Raw genomic sequence first — 18,633 nt, 5'->3', positions numbered from 1 at the left:
TAAAAATGTTTTTAAATTTGAGCTAAAGCCCTGATGCAAAGAAAGAGCTGAAAAAATGACAAAAAACAACACAAAGATATAAATCTACAATTGTATTTTATTTATTGACTGAATTGTAATAAAATCATAACTGAATGGTAAAGCACACATATAGTCTTGCATGAAACACACAAAGCAGAGCAGATGCAGATGAGAGCGACTGAAGCTGGATGTGGAGAATGAAGGAGTCGCTCATGTGCTGTTAGTCTCCATGTGAGACATGAGTGAGAAGAGCAGCAGATCTACTCTGAACACTGATGTCTGGTCACGTGTCCAGTGAGCGCAGGCTGGCCGCTCCGTGTGGCCTCACAGCTCACTGAGACGCTCTCCATCCACTCCTGCTCAGAGAGAGTCAGGCTGCTGCTCCAGCTGTACAGACCGTCCTTCTCCAGGAGCCCAGCGCTGCTCTCCTGAGACCTGCTGCTCCCGTCCACCTTCCAGCTCAGGCTCCAGTCTGACGGGAAGCCCTTGTTGGCCACACACACCAGTGTCGCTGTCTTCTTTGAGGAGATCTCAGCACTGGAGGGCGGCAGGACGCTCAATTTAGGACGAGTGACGCCTGACAAACACACGATAGTCAACTCAGTCAAGAAGAAAGCATTTCTCTCTTTTCAAGTTTTAAAAAATGTATGAAAAATTAATATAATGATAGCTTTTCTTGGCCAATTTAACAACATTAAACTGCAAGTCGAATGAATTTTTACAAAGCCTGCTCTCAGCAAAACAACGAAAGTTTGGTGAAATATATTGATCTGAAAAGTCATTTTCATTATCGACTTCAATGTAAGTCACTTTGATTAAAAGCATAAAAGATCAGATGTGAATAAACACAATAACTGCTGGAGTTCATTGCAATGTTTGATGACAGCATGAGAAAATTGGGTACAAAATTTAGTTTTAAAATATAGAAAATATAACTTGTTTGGCATGTCTACTATAAAAAATATATTTCAAATATTACCACACATGCAATTAAGCAACCATAATTTCCAGTTTAAAAATATCTGCAGGCTTTAATTAAAAAAAAAAAACACTAATCTAAAAAAATGTTAGTTTAATAAATTTTCAATTTTCACATAAAATCAAATGAAAATCAAATGAAACTTATGAAATCAATGTAATTAAGAAATAACAGAAATTGTTATAGTTTGGATGAAAACAAAGATGCCCTGACAATGAAAACCATCTTTACAATGTGATCTAAAAATAAAATTAAAATTTTATAATTATAGGAAAAGTGGATAATTTCTATAGAGCAACAAAGTGTTTTACAGTCAGTTGCTGTATTAATAACATTAAATGATGATTTACTTACTGCCAACATCCAGTTTGGTGCCGCTGCCGAAAGTGACCCACAGTGATACAAACTAATAGAGCAGTTGAACAAAAACCTCCTGAACACTTCACTAACTGCACAAACACACATCAACTGAGTCTCCAACAAACACATCCACTCACAGCACAAATTACCTTACTTTACTTGATCTGGAGTGTGTTTGCATATTGATCAGATGCTTCAGTGCTCTGAGAGTGTTTATAGTGCTGTGAGTTTAACACTTCATCACTGACACACACAACAATCTTCATCAACATGACCTTCATCATCATCTTCATCTGGACTCTCACAGTGTTTGCTCAAGGTTTGTGGAGCACAAGTTAGATATGAATTAAATTTCAAGCATATTGTCAAATTTTGATTTGATTTTCTTGTTGTGTTTAGAGTGTAGAGGACAGATCACCATCACTCAGAGTCCCTCAATGACAGCAGCTCAACCAAGAGAAACAGTCAAAATCAACTGTAAAACCAGCAGAAATGTGTACAAGGATCATTTGCCAGACCGTTTAGCCTGGCACATACAGAAACCTAGAGAAGCTCCTAAACTCCTGATTTATTGGGCTAACCGCCTCCAGTCAGGAACTCCATCTAGATTCAGTGGCAGTGGATCTGGGACTGATTTCACTCTGACCATCAGTGGAGTCCAGACTGAAGATGCTGGACATTATTACTGTCAGAGTGAAGACAGCAGTGGTGTGTTCACACAGTGATAAAGAGTCGTACAAAAACCTCTGTCAGTCAGAGTCACAGTGACTGAACTGAAACTGCAGCTGCTCAAACACTATCACTCATTCAATAGTGTAGAAACACAAATATGATTCTTATATCAGTTTTGTTCTATTTCATGAGTATTTTTGAAAATAGTTATAAATGTGACGTAATCAGATTTTTTTCTTTCTAATAATGCAGTCATACTGTAAAGTGCACATAAACACAGCACATTAACACAGTCACTGCTTGAATAGTTTATTCATCATCTTCCATATACACCAAAGTAACAAATTAACCAGAATTCAGTGCAAACACCACTTAAAGTGACAAATCCTATATAACCACGATAAGATGCTCCAACATCCCAAAAACTGTGGTCTATAGCGATATAAAATTCACTTGTTTCCTCAATGTATGGATTACAAATCTTGCCAATAGGCAGATGATGGTTCTCTCACAATAACACTATAGTCACAGCCAACGACAGTAAAACATTAATAAAGCCGTTAAGTCACTGTGTGGCCACTAAAACTGAATTAAAAAAGCACTTTCATTGTGTGGAAACTTCATTATTTTTTGTTAGATAAAATGATAACATTGTTCATTTGGGTGAGAAGATGACATTTAAGGGCTCTTATGGTTATAGCTGATTTATTTTTCTTTATTTGCCTATGAGACTTTCAGGAAACTAAATACATCAGATAATATTGTAGTATATAATTAATTAGTTTACTGAGTTAACACGGTTGTGGAAACCTGTAAAATAAGAGTGAAATGCACATTTGTTATATTTAGACTGTTATATTTCAAGCAGCCTGTATGTACATGTATATTTGTTCGCTTTTAAGTTATTTGGCGCAATAATCAAACTATGCTGGCTGGTTCAGTTGTGTTTGATGAGGGTTGGAGCTGAACTTCACATGCAAGTTGATCTCTAACAGGATTCGGCACTCTGATGTAAAAAAATAAAAAATAAATAAATAAAATCATTAATTAATCATAATCAATGTGAATTAAATGGTTCTGAATGAACAAAAATCGTTCTTAAAAAGAATCAAAAACTATGAATCGAATCATGTCTACCCAACCATTCACCCCTAGTCCAGTCACATACAGTGCCCTCCACTAATATTGGCACCCTTGGTAAATAGGAGCAAAGGTGGCTGTAAGAATAAATCTGCATTGTTTATCCTTTTAATCTTTCATTCAAAAAATTCACAATATTCTAACCTATCATTTAAGTAAAACAATGGAAAGCAGGGGGGAAATCTCTTTATGAAATAAATGTTTTTCTGTAGTTCATGTTGACCACAATTATTGGCACCCAATTATTGCAATGCCCTTTATTCAAGATAACAGCTCTGTGTTTTCTTCTTTAATGCCTGAACACCTGACAAGAGATCAGAGACCATACCTTCATACAGAAACTCTTCAGATCCTTTAGTTTCTCAGCTCCATGCTGGTGCTTCTTCTCTTCATTTCACCTCACGCATTTTCTATAGGGTTCAGGTCAGGAAACTGGGACAGCCATGGCAGAAGCTTCATTTTATGCTCAGTGACACATTTTTTTGTTGATTTTGATGTTTGATTTGGATCACTGTCCTGATGGAAGATCCAACCACAGCTCATTATAGAACTTCTAACAGATGCAGTCAGGTTTACATTTTTTATCTGTTGGTATTTGCTAGAATCCATGATGCCATGTATCTGAACAAGATGTCCAGGACCTCTGGCAGGAAAATAAGACCACAACATTAAAGATCCAGCAGTATATTTAACCATGGGCATGGGGTACTTGAGTGTTTGCTGCCAGAAAGCTCTTTTTTTTTAGTTTCATCTGACCACAGAAGCCATTCCCATTTGAAATTCAAACTGTGTCTGACAACTGAATATGCTGGTGTTTGTTTTTGGATGAGCAAGGAGGATTTTTCTTAAAACCCTCCTGAACAACATGTGGTGATGTAGGGGCTGTTTGAATTTTTTTTTTTTTTTCAGTCTTTTGGCCCCAAGACTCAACTAGTCTCTGCAATTCTCCTACTGTGATAGTCTTTGGACACTTAAACTCTCCTCCTCACCATGCATTAGGACGATATAGACACACATCCTTTTCCAGGCAGATTTGTAACATCTTTAGTTGACTGGAATTCTTAATTATTGTCCTAATGATGGAAATTGGGATTTTCAATGCTTTAGCTCTTTTCTTACAGCCACTTTCTATTTTGTGAAGCTCAACAATCTTGTTCTGCACATCAGAACTATATTATTTGGTTTTATTCCTTGTGATGGATGATTAAGGAAATTTGGCCTTTGTGCTTCCTCGTATTTATAATCCTGTGAAACAGGACGTTACTGCTGGACAATATCATACTCCTAGTCATTCTAGGGTGCTAAATAAATGCAAATATGAATGGGAATATACTTCAGAGATATTTTACTCATTATAATTTCTAAGGGTGCCAATAATTGTGCCCAACATGCATATGAGAAAAACATTTATTTCATAGCGTAAGTTTCCCCCCACTTTTAATTGTTTTACTTCAATGAAAGGTTAGCATTTTGTGAATTTTTTGAATGTAAGATCATAAAGATAAACAAAGCAGATTTATTTTCATAGCCATCTTTGCTCATATTTACCAAGGGTGCCAATAATAGTGGAGGGCACTATAAGTATCTACCAGTGAAGAGTCTCCATCAAGAGTCATTGCTCATTGAAACAGTTTTTAGCTGAGCTCCACTTATTATTTGCACACAAACATCATCTTTACCTGCCAGAGACTCATGCAGAATAAAAATGCAGTGATATGAAAACACATGCCGTTTTAGCACAAAACACAATTAAGGCGATAAAACAAATCAGTTTTCTTCTCAATCATGATCATATTCATTTTTGATTGGTAAAGTTCACCAAATACATAAACAAACAAGTAATGCAGTCGAAAACAAATTCGCTTAATTTATCAGGATTTACTTTCAATTTTAATCTAGCTCCATGTTTAATCTGACTCCAATTTCATATGATCGTTAGAATTTAGGTGTTTACTTTAGGCTGATCACAAATATCAGTTATGTATTAATTTAGATATGTGATCATTTCGGACTCGCTATACTTTCAATTATTCGTTCATTGGGGACCCGATGCCGCTCAGAGTCTGGTGCTGGCCGATTACGCCGATCTCACGATCACAAAAACGCCAGTCTGATGCTGAGTCAGAGGTATGTAGGTGACTAATACCCTTTTTGACAGCCGCCTACTGCTTGCCCTCACAAAAAGTGCAGTTTACTTTAGTCTTCTACCGTACAACTTGCTGACATCAGTGATAGACAGAAATCAGGAGGTCTCAGATGATGTGCCTACTGCTCCATTCAATCCAGAATTAAATTCAGTTCCAATTCAAATAAATACATAACATCAATAACTCAAAGATAAATCTAAGAGTGGGAGATGCATACCTGACCGCATAGAGATACACAGCAGCATGTGAGAGATTTGGAGGAAAAGCTCCAGAGACTCTCACACACAGTGTGGGGTTCTTCTGAATACAGAATCCCCCCGTAATGTTTTGTCACTTCGCTTATATACCCAGACCAAAACAAACAAATCTTCCAATCAGTTGTAAAAACATAAAGACCTTTTGGTTTGTCAGGAGATCTCATGACCCAGGGTCACACCTGGCTGGAGATTCTCACCCGACCCTAAGTTGAAAACACACCCCTCAGCAGCAAAACACAATTCTACAAAAGTTTTCAATCTTTCTCATAATATAAGTGACTGCTGTGAAATTGAGACCATTTTACCAATCACACTGAGACCTTTAGAACGATACCAAACATGAAAGGGAAAATTCAACATATTCACAAGATGTAACACATGTAGTATATGGACATTCTTAGTGACTTTCAGTGGAACCTTTTGGGGGAAAAGTGTGAGATGCAGGGAGGGGAGAGGAGAGGGAGGAAGGGGGTTGTAAATGAGCAATAGGGGTGGTGTTGTTTGCCTCTTTGAAGATCTCTTCTCCAGATTAGTTTTATTGTTTTGTTGCATGGCATCTGCTTTTGTCAGAGTTCCTGGACTTTAAATTCATGAGGAAATAATTTCACATCTTACATTATTACTGTCAGAGTGGACATTACATCAACAGTAACTATGTGTTGTACAACAGTAACAACAGTATTTCTCTCATCAGCACATTATAGAGTTTTTATGATCTTGAGTTTAACAGTCATTATGAGTTGTCAGACATTGACTAGCAGTAAAAATCAGAAGACTCAGTAAATGTGCAGTGGTTTGACATGCTGCTCTTACTGACAGCATGATCTGTTTGTTTAAATGTGTTTGGTGAAATTCATCACTCAGAAATTAAAATGCTAAAATTATATTTGCTTTCCCTTTTCACTAATGATTCTTGAGAAAGAATCATTTTTTCTCAATATGTAATTAAATCAGAATTAAATCACTTTCATAGAATGTAATAACATATAATGTGGTGAACATGATCACATATATGTTTGTTTGTTTATTTAGCCAGTTAGTTATTAGTTAGTGAGTAAGTGCTGGGGCTTGTATCACTATGGTGGCCAAACAAACTAGTTTTGGCTACAGTGTTAGTTTTGAGTTGACAAAACCAAACCAATCCAATCCAATCCGACTTTGTTGGTACCATGACACTGATCATCAACTTTCTCTGTCAATTCAGGATTTGACTGAATTCAGGCCTTTTTTGTCACTTTGCCCAAAGCCAGTTGGTCAGAACATAACCTGCCCTAAAGTAGGTTAGCCATAGCCAAACCACATTCATTGTACCTTAAACCCAGAATTGGCACAAACTAAACTGGAACTTACCTGGTTAGGCAGCTTAACCAGCTTAATGGCACAGGCCCCTGGACACTAGACACTTATAACTCAGTTTTGAGCACATGTGTAGTTCCTGTGTTTGGTCTCTGTGTGTCAGTAGTGAGTGATAGTGTTTGAGCAGCTGCAGAATCAGTTCAGTCACTGTGACTCTGACTGATGGAGGTTTTTGTACGACTCTTTATCACTGTGTGAACATAACATTACTGTTGATCCTGTGTACACTCATACAGTAATAATGTCCAGCATCTTCAGTCTGGACTCCACTGATGGTCAGAGTAAAATCTGTTCCATAATCTGCTCCATTGCCACTGAATCTAGATGAAGTCCCTGACTGCCGTGAGTTAATGCCATAAATGAGGAGTTTAGGAGTTTCTCCAGGTTTCTTCAGATACCAGGCGAGACAGCCACCACAACCCCATGAACGATCTCCAATTCCTCTGCTAGTCTTACAGTTTATAGTAACTGTTTCTCCTGGTTGAACAGCTGCTGCTGAGGGAGTCTGAGTCACTGAAATTTGTCCTGTAGTTTCTGTGAATGACATTTCATAAGATAATAATTGCAACAGTTATTAAAGTCAAAGTATCCCGTACAAAATCAGTTTTTTAACACTAAACACATGCTTATAAATCACATTTTAAGGTATCAATGGAGTAAATGAACCTTGAACTGAAAGAATCAGTGTCCAGATAAAGACGCTGATGATCATCATTCTTCTTGTTGATGGTTTACGTTCAGTTTGAATGTAGAAAAGCTCTCAGTGATGAAGTGTTAAACTCACAGCACTATAAACACTCTCAGAGCACTGAAGCATCTGATCAATATGCAAACACACTCACTGTCATTTACCTCAAGACAATCACTCATTAGCAGACACCTACAATAATAAAACAATTACTGAAGTGAGAACATAGAGTAAAAAGTTGTTTTTTCCCTGTAATGTTTAGGAGCTAAACTGTTAATTTCATCATTCAATTCAATTCTCAATTGATCTACAAGACCAGCTTTGATGTATTAACCTGAATATCTCCTGTGAGACTTTGAGAATATTTTTACTGTAGTTGGATCAAAACGTCACTATTAATCCCCAAATTTTACTCCACATCCTTGTATGTTCCTGCAGGTTTTTAACAGACATGAGGATCATCACACATCATAGGCTGATCATAGGCTTTGTAATAGTTAATTCAGGTGACTTGCAGTTTAATCTTTTTAAAATGGCCGAGAAAAGCTATCACTGTATTAGTTTTTCATTTCTGAAAACCTGAAAGGAGTCAAATGCTTTCTTCTTGATTGAGTTGACTATTGTGTGTTTGTCAGGCGTCACTCGTCCTAAATTGAGTGTCCTGCCGCCCTCCAGTGCAGAGATCTCCTCAAAGAAGACAGCGACACTGGTGTGTGTGGCCAACAAGGGCTTCCCGTCAGACTGGAGCCTGAGCTGGAAGGTGGACGGGAGCAGCAGGTCTCAGGAGAGCAGCGCTGGGCTCCTGGAGAAGGACGGTCTGTACAGCTGGAGCAGCAGCCTGACTCTCTCTGAGCAGGAGTGGATGGAGAGCGTCTCAGTGAGCTGTGAGGCCACACGGAGCGGCCAGCCTGCGCTCACTGGACACATGACCAGACATCAGTGTTCAGAGTAGATCTGCTGCTCTTCTCACTCATGTCTATTCGGTCGCTCTCATTTGCATCTGCTCTGCTTTGTGTGTTTGTACAAGACTATATGTGTGTTTTATGATTCATTCAATGCTATTAAAATTTACTCAATAAATAAAATACAGTTGTAGCTTTATGTCTTTGTGTTCTTTTTTTGTCATTTTTTGTTTCAGGTGTTTCTTTGGATCAGGGCTTTAGCTCACACATTAAAAAAAAATTTAAAAAAAATAGAAACTTCACTCAGTGGACCATGAAAAAGACCTGCAGATACATGATGAAACATTATGAACCTCACAAATATAGTGTTAGATATATAAAAAAAAAAAGTGTGTTTTATTAACATTTACTCTAGTAAATGTTAATAATGTTCTTCAAGTGGAAAACTGAATAATTGCTTTATATTTCATTTAATATCTATGAAAATTCTAAACTCAGAAACACAGTAGAGGGTTTTTCCACAGAGAGTCACTTTGCATCAGCACATGCTTCAGCGCTCCGAGTGTTTATAGCGTTCAGACTCAAACACTTTATAACACACTGCTGTTTACCACGGTACAAAACCAATAAACACAATGAATCTCTTCAGCAGCTTCATCTGGATTCTGACAGCTTTTATTTCAGGTAACAGAAGTGAAAGATGCTCATTTTTGACTCTTTAACATTAATTTACTTTGATTAAACACATGTAATGTTGTTGTCATCAGCATCCAGAGGAATCACTGTAACTCAACCTGAAGTTGTGACTGTTTCTGAAGGACAAACTGCCACTATAGAGTGTAAAACTGATACTGGAATAGATAGCTGGGGTTTAGCTTGGTATCAGCAGAAACCTGGAGAAACTCCTAAACTCGTCATTACTGGAGTAAATGATCGCTATGGTAACAGTTTCAGTCGATTCAGTGGGAATGGAGCACAAGGTGGGACTGATTTCACTCTGACCATCAGTGGAGTCCAGACTGAAGATGCTGCACATTATTATTGTATGAGTCGACACTCTGTCAGTGGTAACTATGTGTTCACACAGTGATAAAGAGTCGTACAAAAACCTCCGTCAGTCAGAGTCACAGTGACTGAACTGATTCTGCAGCTGCTCAAACACTATCACTCGCTCAAACACTATCACTCACTCAACTGTGCAGAAACACAAATATGATCTTAATCTTAATTTTATTGAAGTCCATCATTATTTTTGAAGATAATTAGTTACTTTAATATAATGATCATTTTTTCCAGATCTTTTATGGTTTATCTCTTCTCTCCACTCACTCATTTTTCAATCCATGACATTTTTGATTATGTATTTTTAAAACGCAGAATTTATTTCTTCTTTCTAATTATACATTTATATTCCAAAAAGAATCAGCAGGACATAAATATGTTGCTGCTTAAATAGTTTATTCATCATCTTCCAGTCAAAAGTCTCTGTCCCTTGTACAGTTTATTCATTAGTTTTATAAGTCTTATGAAACTACCACGCAAACATCATAACTGTCTCATCACTCCATGAGCAGAAGTGAAACTGATCCAGTTCAGAGCGTTGAAACAACCAAACAGTGAAACTGTGTTTGTGAGTTTTGAATTTTCATGGATATTAAATGAAATATAAATGATTCATTCAATTTTCTACTTGCTACAGCAAATTTTGTATTAATCTGACACACTTCTAATTGTGAGGTTCATAATGTTTCATCATGTATCTGCAGGTGTTTTTATGGTCCATTGAGTGAAGTTTAAAGAATAAATAAATAAATGAATGTGTGCAAAAGCCCTGATCCAAAGAAAGACCAGAAAAAAATTACAAAAAACAACACAAAGAAATAAAACTACAATTGTATTTTTTTATTGACTGAATTGTAATAAAATCATAACTTGAATGATAAAGCACACATATAGTCTTGTATGAAACACACAAAGCAGAGCAGATGCAGATGAGAGCGACTGAAGCTGGATGTGGAGAATGAAGGAGTCGCTCATGTGCTGTTAGTCTCCATGTGAGACATGAGTGAGAAGAGCAGCAGATCTACTCTGAACACTGATGTCTGGTCACGTGTCCAGTGAGCGCAGGCTGGCCGCTCCGTGTGGCCTCACAGCTCACTGAGACGCTCTCCATCCACTCCTGCTCAGAGAGAGTCAGGCTGCTGCTCCAGCTGTACAGACCGTCCTTCTCCAGGAGCCCAGCGCTGCTCTCCTGAGACCTGCTGCTCCCGTCCACCTTCCAGCTCAGGCTCCAGTCTGACGGGAAGCCCTTGTTGGCCACACACACCAGTGTCGCTGTCTTCTTTGAGGAGATCTCTGCACTGGAGGGCGGCAGGACGCTCAATTTAGGATGAGTGACGCCTGCATGAGAGAAGCACAGAGAAATCACATTTACCAGTGTCTTTCCTACGTAAATTTAACATCTTTAAAACTCTCAGCAGTCACAATATAGTTTTACTGCACAAAAATAAGATTAGAAATTAGAATTTTTTATTAGTTTTAAATGTTGAAAAAAAAAAAAAAAAAAAATCAAATTTCAGGTCACTGAGCATCAGTTTTGCAAGCGGAAATCTACTGAAAAGGTTAAAAAACATGCAGATTCAGTAGCAATAAACTTTCAAAAAGTTCATCTGAATGCTCCTAGAATTTTTATGATTCTGTGATCAACAAAGCAATGAAAGTTATACTGAAGTTTTATTATAGCTTTAAATTCTGATCAAATTATGTTCAACTGCATGATAAGAATTTTTTTAAAAACATCATCAGTTTTGATTACAAAATGGATGTGTGTGTTTAAACTTTATATCTACAAATACTCTAAAAGCTCATGCAGTATCTGACAGAGCTGCTTCATAAAAAAAAATACAAGATGACCATAATTCCCAGTTTGGAAATATTGAACTTCATTTAACAATAGACTAGAAAAAATACATCAATTTGTGCCTTTAAAATGTAATTAATTTTTACTAAAACAAATCAACATCAATGTAATTTTAGGTTTAAATGATGGTTTACATTTTAAAGTGGTGGAAAAATAGCAGCCTATAATTATATTTATTTTTAATGTACTTTCAACCATTTATGACTGAATTAAGTAAGATGAAAAAAAACTGACAACTCATAAAATCAAGTAGAAATGATTATATAAAAACAAAGATGCAACAACAATGAAAACCATCTTTACAGTGTCGACTGACAATCAATCAATGTGAACTAACTGCACAATGAGAAAATAAAAAATTTGAAGAAGCATCATTTCAGTAGTGCTACAAAGTATTTAACAGTCTCTTGTCATATTATTAATAATGTTAATAAATGATGATTTACTTACTGCCAACATCCAGTTTGGTGCCGCTGCCGAAAGTGACCCACAGTGATACAAACTAATAGAGCAGCTGAACAAAAACCTCCTGAACACTTCACTAACTGCACAAACACACATCAACTGAGACTCCAACAAACACATCCACTCACAGAACAAATTACCTTCATTTATTTTATGCAGCCTACATCATTACTAAATTACATCATTTATATAAGTGAACATGTTTTATATCATGTGTAACAGACTCACAATCAAACTGATTCAGTGATTGACAGAGACACGTGTGTGATGATCCTCATGTCTGTTAAAAACCTGCAGGAACATACAAGGATTGGAGTAAAATTTGGGGATTAACAGTGACATTTTTTTATCCAACTAGTCAAAAATATTCAAAAAGTCTCACAGGAGATATTCAGGTTAATATATCAAAGCTGGTCTTGTAGATTATTGAGAATGATGCAATTTTTAACAGTTTTTAATAAGTTTTGAATGCTATTAAAAAAAAAAAAAACTTTTTACTCTATGTTCTCACTTCAGGTTTTTTTATTCTTTTTTTATGACTGTGAGTGTCTGCTAATGAGTGACTGTCCTCAGGTAAATGATCTGGAGTGTGTTTGCATATTGATCAGATGCTTCAGTGCTCTGAGAGTGTTTATAGTGCTGTGAGTTTAACACTTCATCACTGACACACACAACAATCTTCATCAACATGACCTTCATCATCATCTTCATCTGGACTCTCACAGCGTTTACTCAAGGTTTGTGGAGCACAAGTTAGATATGAATACATTTTCTCAAGTATAATATAACATGTTTGAGTTGATTTTCTTCTTGTTGTGTTTCAGAGTGTAGAGGACAGATCACCGTCACTCAGAGTCCCTCAATGACAGCAGCTCAACCAGGACAAACAGTCAAAATCAACTGTAAAACAAGCAGAGATGTGTACAATGATGGTTCTGATGATTTGTTAGCCTGGTACTTACAGAAACCTGGAGAAGCTCCTACACTACTAATTTATTGGGCTAACCGCCTCGAGTCTGGAACTCCATCTAGATTCAGTGGCAGTGGATCTGGAACTGATTTCACTCTGACCATCAGTGGAGTCCAGACTGAAGATGCTGGACATTATTACTGTACGAGTTACTATTGCAGAACTAATTCTTATGATGTTTGTAAGGGTGATTCAATGTTCACACAGTGATAAAGAGTTGTACAAAAACCTCTGTCAATCAAAGTCACAGTGACTGAACTGAACTGAAACACTATCACTCACTACTGACACACAGAGACCAAACACAGGAACTACACATGTGCACAAAACACAGTTATAAGTCAAATCAGCTCTATTAGACTGTGATCTGTCCTGCTGTGACAGATGTGTAATGATGTAGTTTTTGTTTTGTTTTTGTAGTTTCTACTACAATCATGATAAACTTGCTTCAGTTCACATTTACTGTTAATGCAGCTGTTCTCATCTATTACAATCCATCAAAACTCTTTTCAGATTCTAAGACCTAATGAAATTGGTCATTAAAACACATTTCAGCTGAGCTCAAAATGATAGTTAGAAGAAAAAAGAAAAAAAAAAGAGCTTTTTTTCAAACAAAATGGAAAATAGTGCATCTGTCTTCAGGTAAATGATCTGGAGTGTGTTTGCATATTGATCAGATGCTTCAGTGCTCTGAGAGTGTTTATAGTGCTGTGAGTTTGACACTTCATCACTGAGAGCTTTTCTCCATTTTAACAGAAAGATCAACCAGCAAGAAGATGATGATCATCAGCAGCGTCTGTATCTGGACACTCATTCTTTCTGTTCAAGGTTCATTTACTCTGTTAATAACTCAAAATGTGATTTATATGCATGTGTTTGATGGTAAAAACAGATTTTGTTAATTATTATCTTACAAAATGTCATTTACAGAAACAAGAGGACAAATTTCAGTGACTCAGACTCCCTCAGCAGCAGCTGTTCAACCAGGAGAAACAGTTACTATAAAATGTCAGACTAGCAAAGGAATTGGAGATCGTTCAGCGGGATGTAGTGACTGTTTCTCCTGGTATCTGCAGAAACCTGGAGGAGCTCCTAAACTCCTCATTTATGACATTAGATCACGGCAGTCAGGAACTCCATCTAGATTCAGTGGCAATGGAGCAAATTATGGAACAGATTTCACTCTGACCATCAGTGGAGTCCAGACTGAAGATGCTGGACATTATTACTGTCTGAGTGTACACTACATCAACAGTAACTGGGTGTTCACACAGTGATAAAGAGTCGTACAAAAACCTCCGTCAGTCAGAGTCACAGTGACTGAACTGATTCTGCAGCTGCTTAAACACTATCACAAACACACAGATGATTTCAAGTTTTTTCTTCTATCACAGTCCACCAGATCAAACATGTAAACAAACAAAACACACCTGATTTTTGTCTTATGACACGGGCTACTGCAACATCTTCTGGTGATCAGCAAACTATTGAACTATTTCATTTAGTTATTCATGATATTTACTGACTACAAACAAAAAAAAGAGAGATTTATTCACTATAATATAACATTTTGACTTGATCACGGTCAACAATATTGGCATGTACTGACTGAAGAGCCATTGTGCTCTGTAATCATTTGGTGATGATTACATTCATAGTAAAAATATTGGCCAAAGACCATTCTCATGAAAATCATTCACCTCTGTGGATGTTTTCACGTGTTATTGTTGCATGTTATTAAACCACAGATGATTAAACAAGGCTTTATTTTTAAGATCAACAAAAAAAAAATAAAATTGGTGAAATATAAATATTTGAATAAAAAAAATTTATTTTGCATGATTATCGACTTCCTTCAAGTCAGTATAGTATTTATTAGTCAATGCACATTTGACAGTCATTACAGCTTTGAGTCTGAGTGGATCTTGTAGGTTTCTATCAGTGTTGAAGATCCGGCCATTATGCAACATTATACAACATTATACAACTAAAAAACCCAATCAGGACTGTTTCTATCCAAGCCCACCCATAAATTTGATTCAGATCTGGATTTTGACAATTCACATCATTGCGTTTTAAAGCCATTTAATAAAAGTGAATCATACAGATGCATCAGCTGAAAAAGACTAATATGTAGATCTAATAAAAAGTGTCCTTGCACTGATGTAACCTGGAGTCATTTGGTGATTTCAGTATGAAAAGTGTTGACTGTGGGAGGAGGAATAGTTCACACAATAATTGAAAACATCCACTCATGTCACTCTAAACCCATGACTCTGAGGAAATAGGGATGTTTAGCAGAAAGTTCCAAAAAATGTCAGAAAGACTTCTAAATCCATATGTGAGGAATAGCCTATACAGAATTTGATTAGAGAAATCTTGACTTCCACTCTACATCTCATACAGTAGCTCTGTTTGTTGTAGTAAACAGAAACCGGATGAATCACCTGTGAGTTCTGATGCTACAAACTCAACTCTCTGCTGGTGATTCAGTGACTCAAATCTTTATCAAATCCTTTTACCAAAACATTTGTTCTGATTGGTTCAGTGACCAGTTCACTGATGGTCACAGTTTATTCAGTTCACTCACAAGATGATTCGTTCGGTGCCCCTCCGAGTCTCATTCAGACTTAAATGGTCTTTCTTTATGATTGAGTCAGTGAATCATTCACTCAAATGATTTGTGCTGTTTATTTTGAAAAACAAAGTAACTACTGTCAATATTGAGTCTAAACAGTACATTAGTCAGTAGTAACTTTTTGTTTACTAAACTACTATCACATTTGCAATCATGATATTAAGAAGAAGCAGCGCTCTTGAATGTGTGATGTTGCTTTATATCAACAAAGAATTATATTAAAATGTGAACTTATTAAAGTCTCAGCGAAACAGCACATTAAACCAGAATAAACTTGTTAAAATTCTCCTGAATTTGCATATGGAGAGTCTGTTTTACATGAGCGACACACGCTTCAGTGCTCTGTTTTTATAACTCTGTCAAACATAAAACATGATCAGCAACTGTTTTTCACTATAACTGAACCTACAACCAACAAAAATGACTTTCATCACCATATTGGTCTGGACACTGACTGTATTATGTCGAGGTTTGTGTCTGTAAAGATATATTTGTTATTTTTATGTGTCAATGTGTTGTGAAGATATATGTTTGTAAAAGTGTTTGTGATTCCTAATCTTTCTCATTTGACAGAATCCATTGGGCAGGTGACAGTGACTCAAACTCCCTCATTTCTGCTCGCTCAAACTGGACAATCAGTCACTATAACCTGTACATTTAGCAGTGATGCAAACTGCTGTCACAATGGAAACCATCTTCTTAGCTGGTACTTACAGAAACCTGGAGAAGCTCCTAAACTCCTAATTTATGGGTCAATCAGTCGGCAATCTGGAATTCCATCTAGATTCATTGGCAGCAGATCATCTGGGAGAGATTTTATTTTGACCATCAGTGGAGTTCAGACTGAAGATGATGGTCATTATTAATGTATAAATATGTGTTCACACAGCAATAAAGAGTCGTACAAAAACCTCCATCAGTCATACTGCAGTTGCTCAAACACTATCACTCACTACTGACACACAGAAACTACAGATGTGCTTAAAATTGTTAAATCAAATCAGCTTTATTAGACTGTGATCTGTCCTCTGACAGATGTGTATTTTTTAAATAGGCTCTGATTCTGAGAAAAAAATTATAGAAAAAAACAAACGAACACTTTTTTCCCAGTTCCAATGATGTAGTTTTTGTGTTTTCTTTTTGTAGATTCTACTACAATCATGATAAACTTGCCTTATGAAACTTACACTCAAACTTCATAACTGTCTCATCATGAGCAGAAGTGAAACTGTTCCAGTTCAGAGCATTGAACCAATCAAACAGTGAAACTGTGAGTTTGAGGTGAAAATCAGATTTGCATCGGCAGCTTTAGTGATTCTGATCGTCTCAGAATAGAGCAGCTCTCATTTAAATGCAATGTATGGACCTCTTACATGGTCCCTTACCCACCATTTGTCCTATTACCATTTTGCAAAACACATTACATTTATGCATTTGGCAATTTAAAGTGGATATGCATTTTACGAGCACGGGTGTTCCCTGGAATCAAACTCATGATTGCATATCATAACACAATACTAAAGCTAAGCAGGATCATCTGGTCAGTACCTGGATGGGAGACTTTCTGAAAAAATATGGTTGCTGCTGGAAGAGCTGTTAGTGACACCAGCAGGTGGAGCTCATCCTGTAGTCCAAGTGGATCTTTATGCCCCAGTGTGGAGTTCACCTGCCCATCCAGGCCAATTGTAGTACCATTTAGAGCAGGGGTGCCCAAACTTGGTCCTGGAGGGCCGGTGTCCTGTAGAGTTTAGAACCATCTTGCCTCCACACACCTGTCAGGAAGTTTAGTAAAATAAGGGAGAATAGAAATAGAGGAGAAGGGGAGGTGCAATGCTTATATAGTCTCTTAAGATGATTGATGGGACTGAATGATTAGGCTCCTCCCGAACATACATTTGGAACTTTAATAAATCATACTGTAAAAAGAGCACATCTGTAATCAATGATAAACCCAAAGGGCTGTAACCCTGCATGGTGTAAAATAGTTGCTAAATCACATTACCCAACTTCCCCAATCCTCCACACACAATCATTACAAGTAGTTAGTTAGTGATGTAATGTTTTACGTAGTTCTTACAACCTGCATGGAACATCTTGAATTTACTTAAAGGAGAAGTCCACTTACAAAACAAAGATTCACTTATAATGTACTCACCCCCTTGTCAACCAAGATGTTCATGTCTTTCTTTCTTCAGTCGTAAAGAAATTATGATTTTTGAGAAAAAACATTTCAAAAAACATTTTTCTCCATATAATGGACTGATATGGTGCCCCGATTTTGAACTTTCAAAATGCATAATTCAAACGATCCCAAATGCAGTCGTAAGCTATCCCAGCCAAGAAAGAAGGTCTGATCTAGCGAAACAATCGGTTATTTTCATTAAAAAAAAAAAAAAAAAAAAAAAAAAAAAAAAAAAAACACAATACAATTTAAGAGACTTACCTGCAGAGAAAGAGATAGTGACACTCACACACACTGATATGAGACTCAACATCAGCGATGGATTATTATAAAAAGCAGCACAAAATGTTCATCTTTAAAAATAATACTTGTTATTGCATGAAGGCTGAAATAATTTGTTTCATAATCACTCAAAACGTATTAAATCGCATTTTCAGTATACATGTGATTTTAGGCTCTTCTAATTCTATTTAACTGCTTTATAATGAAATTTTTAGGAAAGATTTAAATGGTTATTCCCTATTGGATGAAATTATCTATTATACAGTACCATGATAAATATATTATCAAAAAGCAATAATAAAATGGCACAACTGTGTATCTCTACTGTCTTCAGGTAAATGATCTGGAGTGTGTTTGCATATTGATCAGATGCTTCAGTGCTCTGAGAGTGTTTATAGTGCTGTGAGTTTAACACTTCATCACTGACACACACAACAATCTTCAGCAACATGACCTTCATCATCATAAATTATATTAAATAATTTTATAATATGTTAAAAAATATATATTTTTGTACACATAAATGTTTGTTTTTCAGGGTGTAAAGCTCAGATCACAGTCACTCAGACTCCAGTGAAAACTGCAACACCACAAGAAAATGTTGTGATGAGCTGTAAACTCAGTGAACTTACAGGCTGCAGATCACCCTGTGTG

General features: G+C 36.6%; 1 protein-coding gene and 3 gene segments (V, D, J or C); 3 read left to right on the top strand and 1 right to left on the bottom strand.

Annotated features, from left to right (window-relative positions):
- The first annotated feature begins 1,535 nt into the window (after nucleotides 1-1,535).
- Nucleotides 1,536-8,643, top strand: LOC127158387 (immunoglobulin kappa light chain-like). Its single transcript, XM_051101543.1, has 3 exons — nucleotides 1,536-1,679; nucleotides 1,760-2,068; nucleotides 8,256-8,643. Exons 1-3 carry the CDS (start codon nucleotides 1,631-1,633, stop codon nucleotides 8,570-8,572), a joined length of 675 nt encoding a protein of 224 aa, XP_050957500.1. The 5' UTR covers nucleotides 1,536-1,630; the 3' UTR covers nucleotides 8,573-8,643.
- Nucleotides 8,644-10,437: 1,794 nt separating this feature from the next.
- LOC127158386 (Ig lambda chain C region-like) lies at nucleotides 10,438-12,053 on the bottom strand. The segment is given in 3 exon segments: nucleotides 10,438-10,922; nucleotides 11,893-11,944; nucleotides 12,048-12,053. Coding segments are annotated over 3 exon segments (375 nt in total).
- Nucleotides 12,054-12,500: 447 nt separating this feature from the next.
- On the top strand, nucleotides 12,501-13,087 carry LOC127158385 (immunoglobulin kappa variable 4-1-like). The segment is given in 2 exon segments: nucleotides 12,501-12,644; nucleotides 12,732-13,087. Coding segments are annotated over 2 exon segments (405 nt in total).
- A 508-nt stretch (nucleotides 13,088-13,595) lies between these two features.
- On the top strand, nucleotides 13,596-14,158 carry LOC127158388 (immunoglobulin kappa variable 3-11-like). The segment is given in 2 exon segments: nucleotides 13,596-13,705; nucleotides 13,808-14,158. Coding segments are annotated over 2 exon segments (399 nt in total).
- The last annotated feature ends 4,475 nt before the right edge of the window (nucleotides 14,159-18,633 follow it).

Source organism: Labeo rohita, unplaced genomic scaffold, assembly GCF_022985175.1.
Source record: "Labeo rohita strain BAU-BD-2019 unplaced genomic scaffold, IGBB_LRoh.1.0 scaffold_1491, whole genome shotgun sequence".
NCBI lineage: Eukaryota > Metazoa > Chordata > Actinopteri > Cypriniformes > Cyprinidae > Labeo > Labeo rohita.
Note: the sequence above shows the minus strand (reverse complement) of the source record. Positions and strands in the feature narration are given on the sequence as shown.

Bases quoted from the DNA above. Each gene is read 5' to 3' on its own strand.
- LOC127158387 (XM_051101543.1), top strand. From the start codon at position 1,631: ATGACCTTCATCATCATCTTCATCTGGACTCTCACAGTGTTTGCTCAA. The intron at 1,680-1,759 runs GTTTGTGGAGCA...TGTTGTGTTTAG, and splicing joins TCTCACAGTGTTTGCTCAAG to AGTGTAGAGGACAGATCACC. The intron at 2,069-8,255 runs GTGTGTTCACAC...TGTGTTTGTCAG, and splicing joins TCAGAGTGAAGACAGCAGTG to GCGTCACTCGTCCTAAATTG.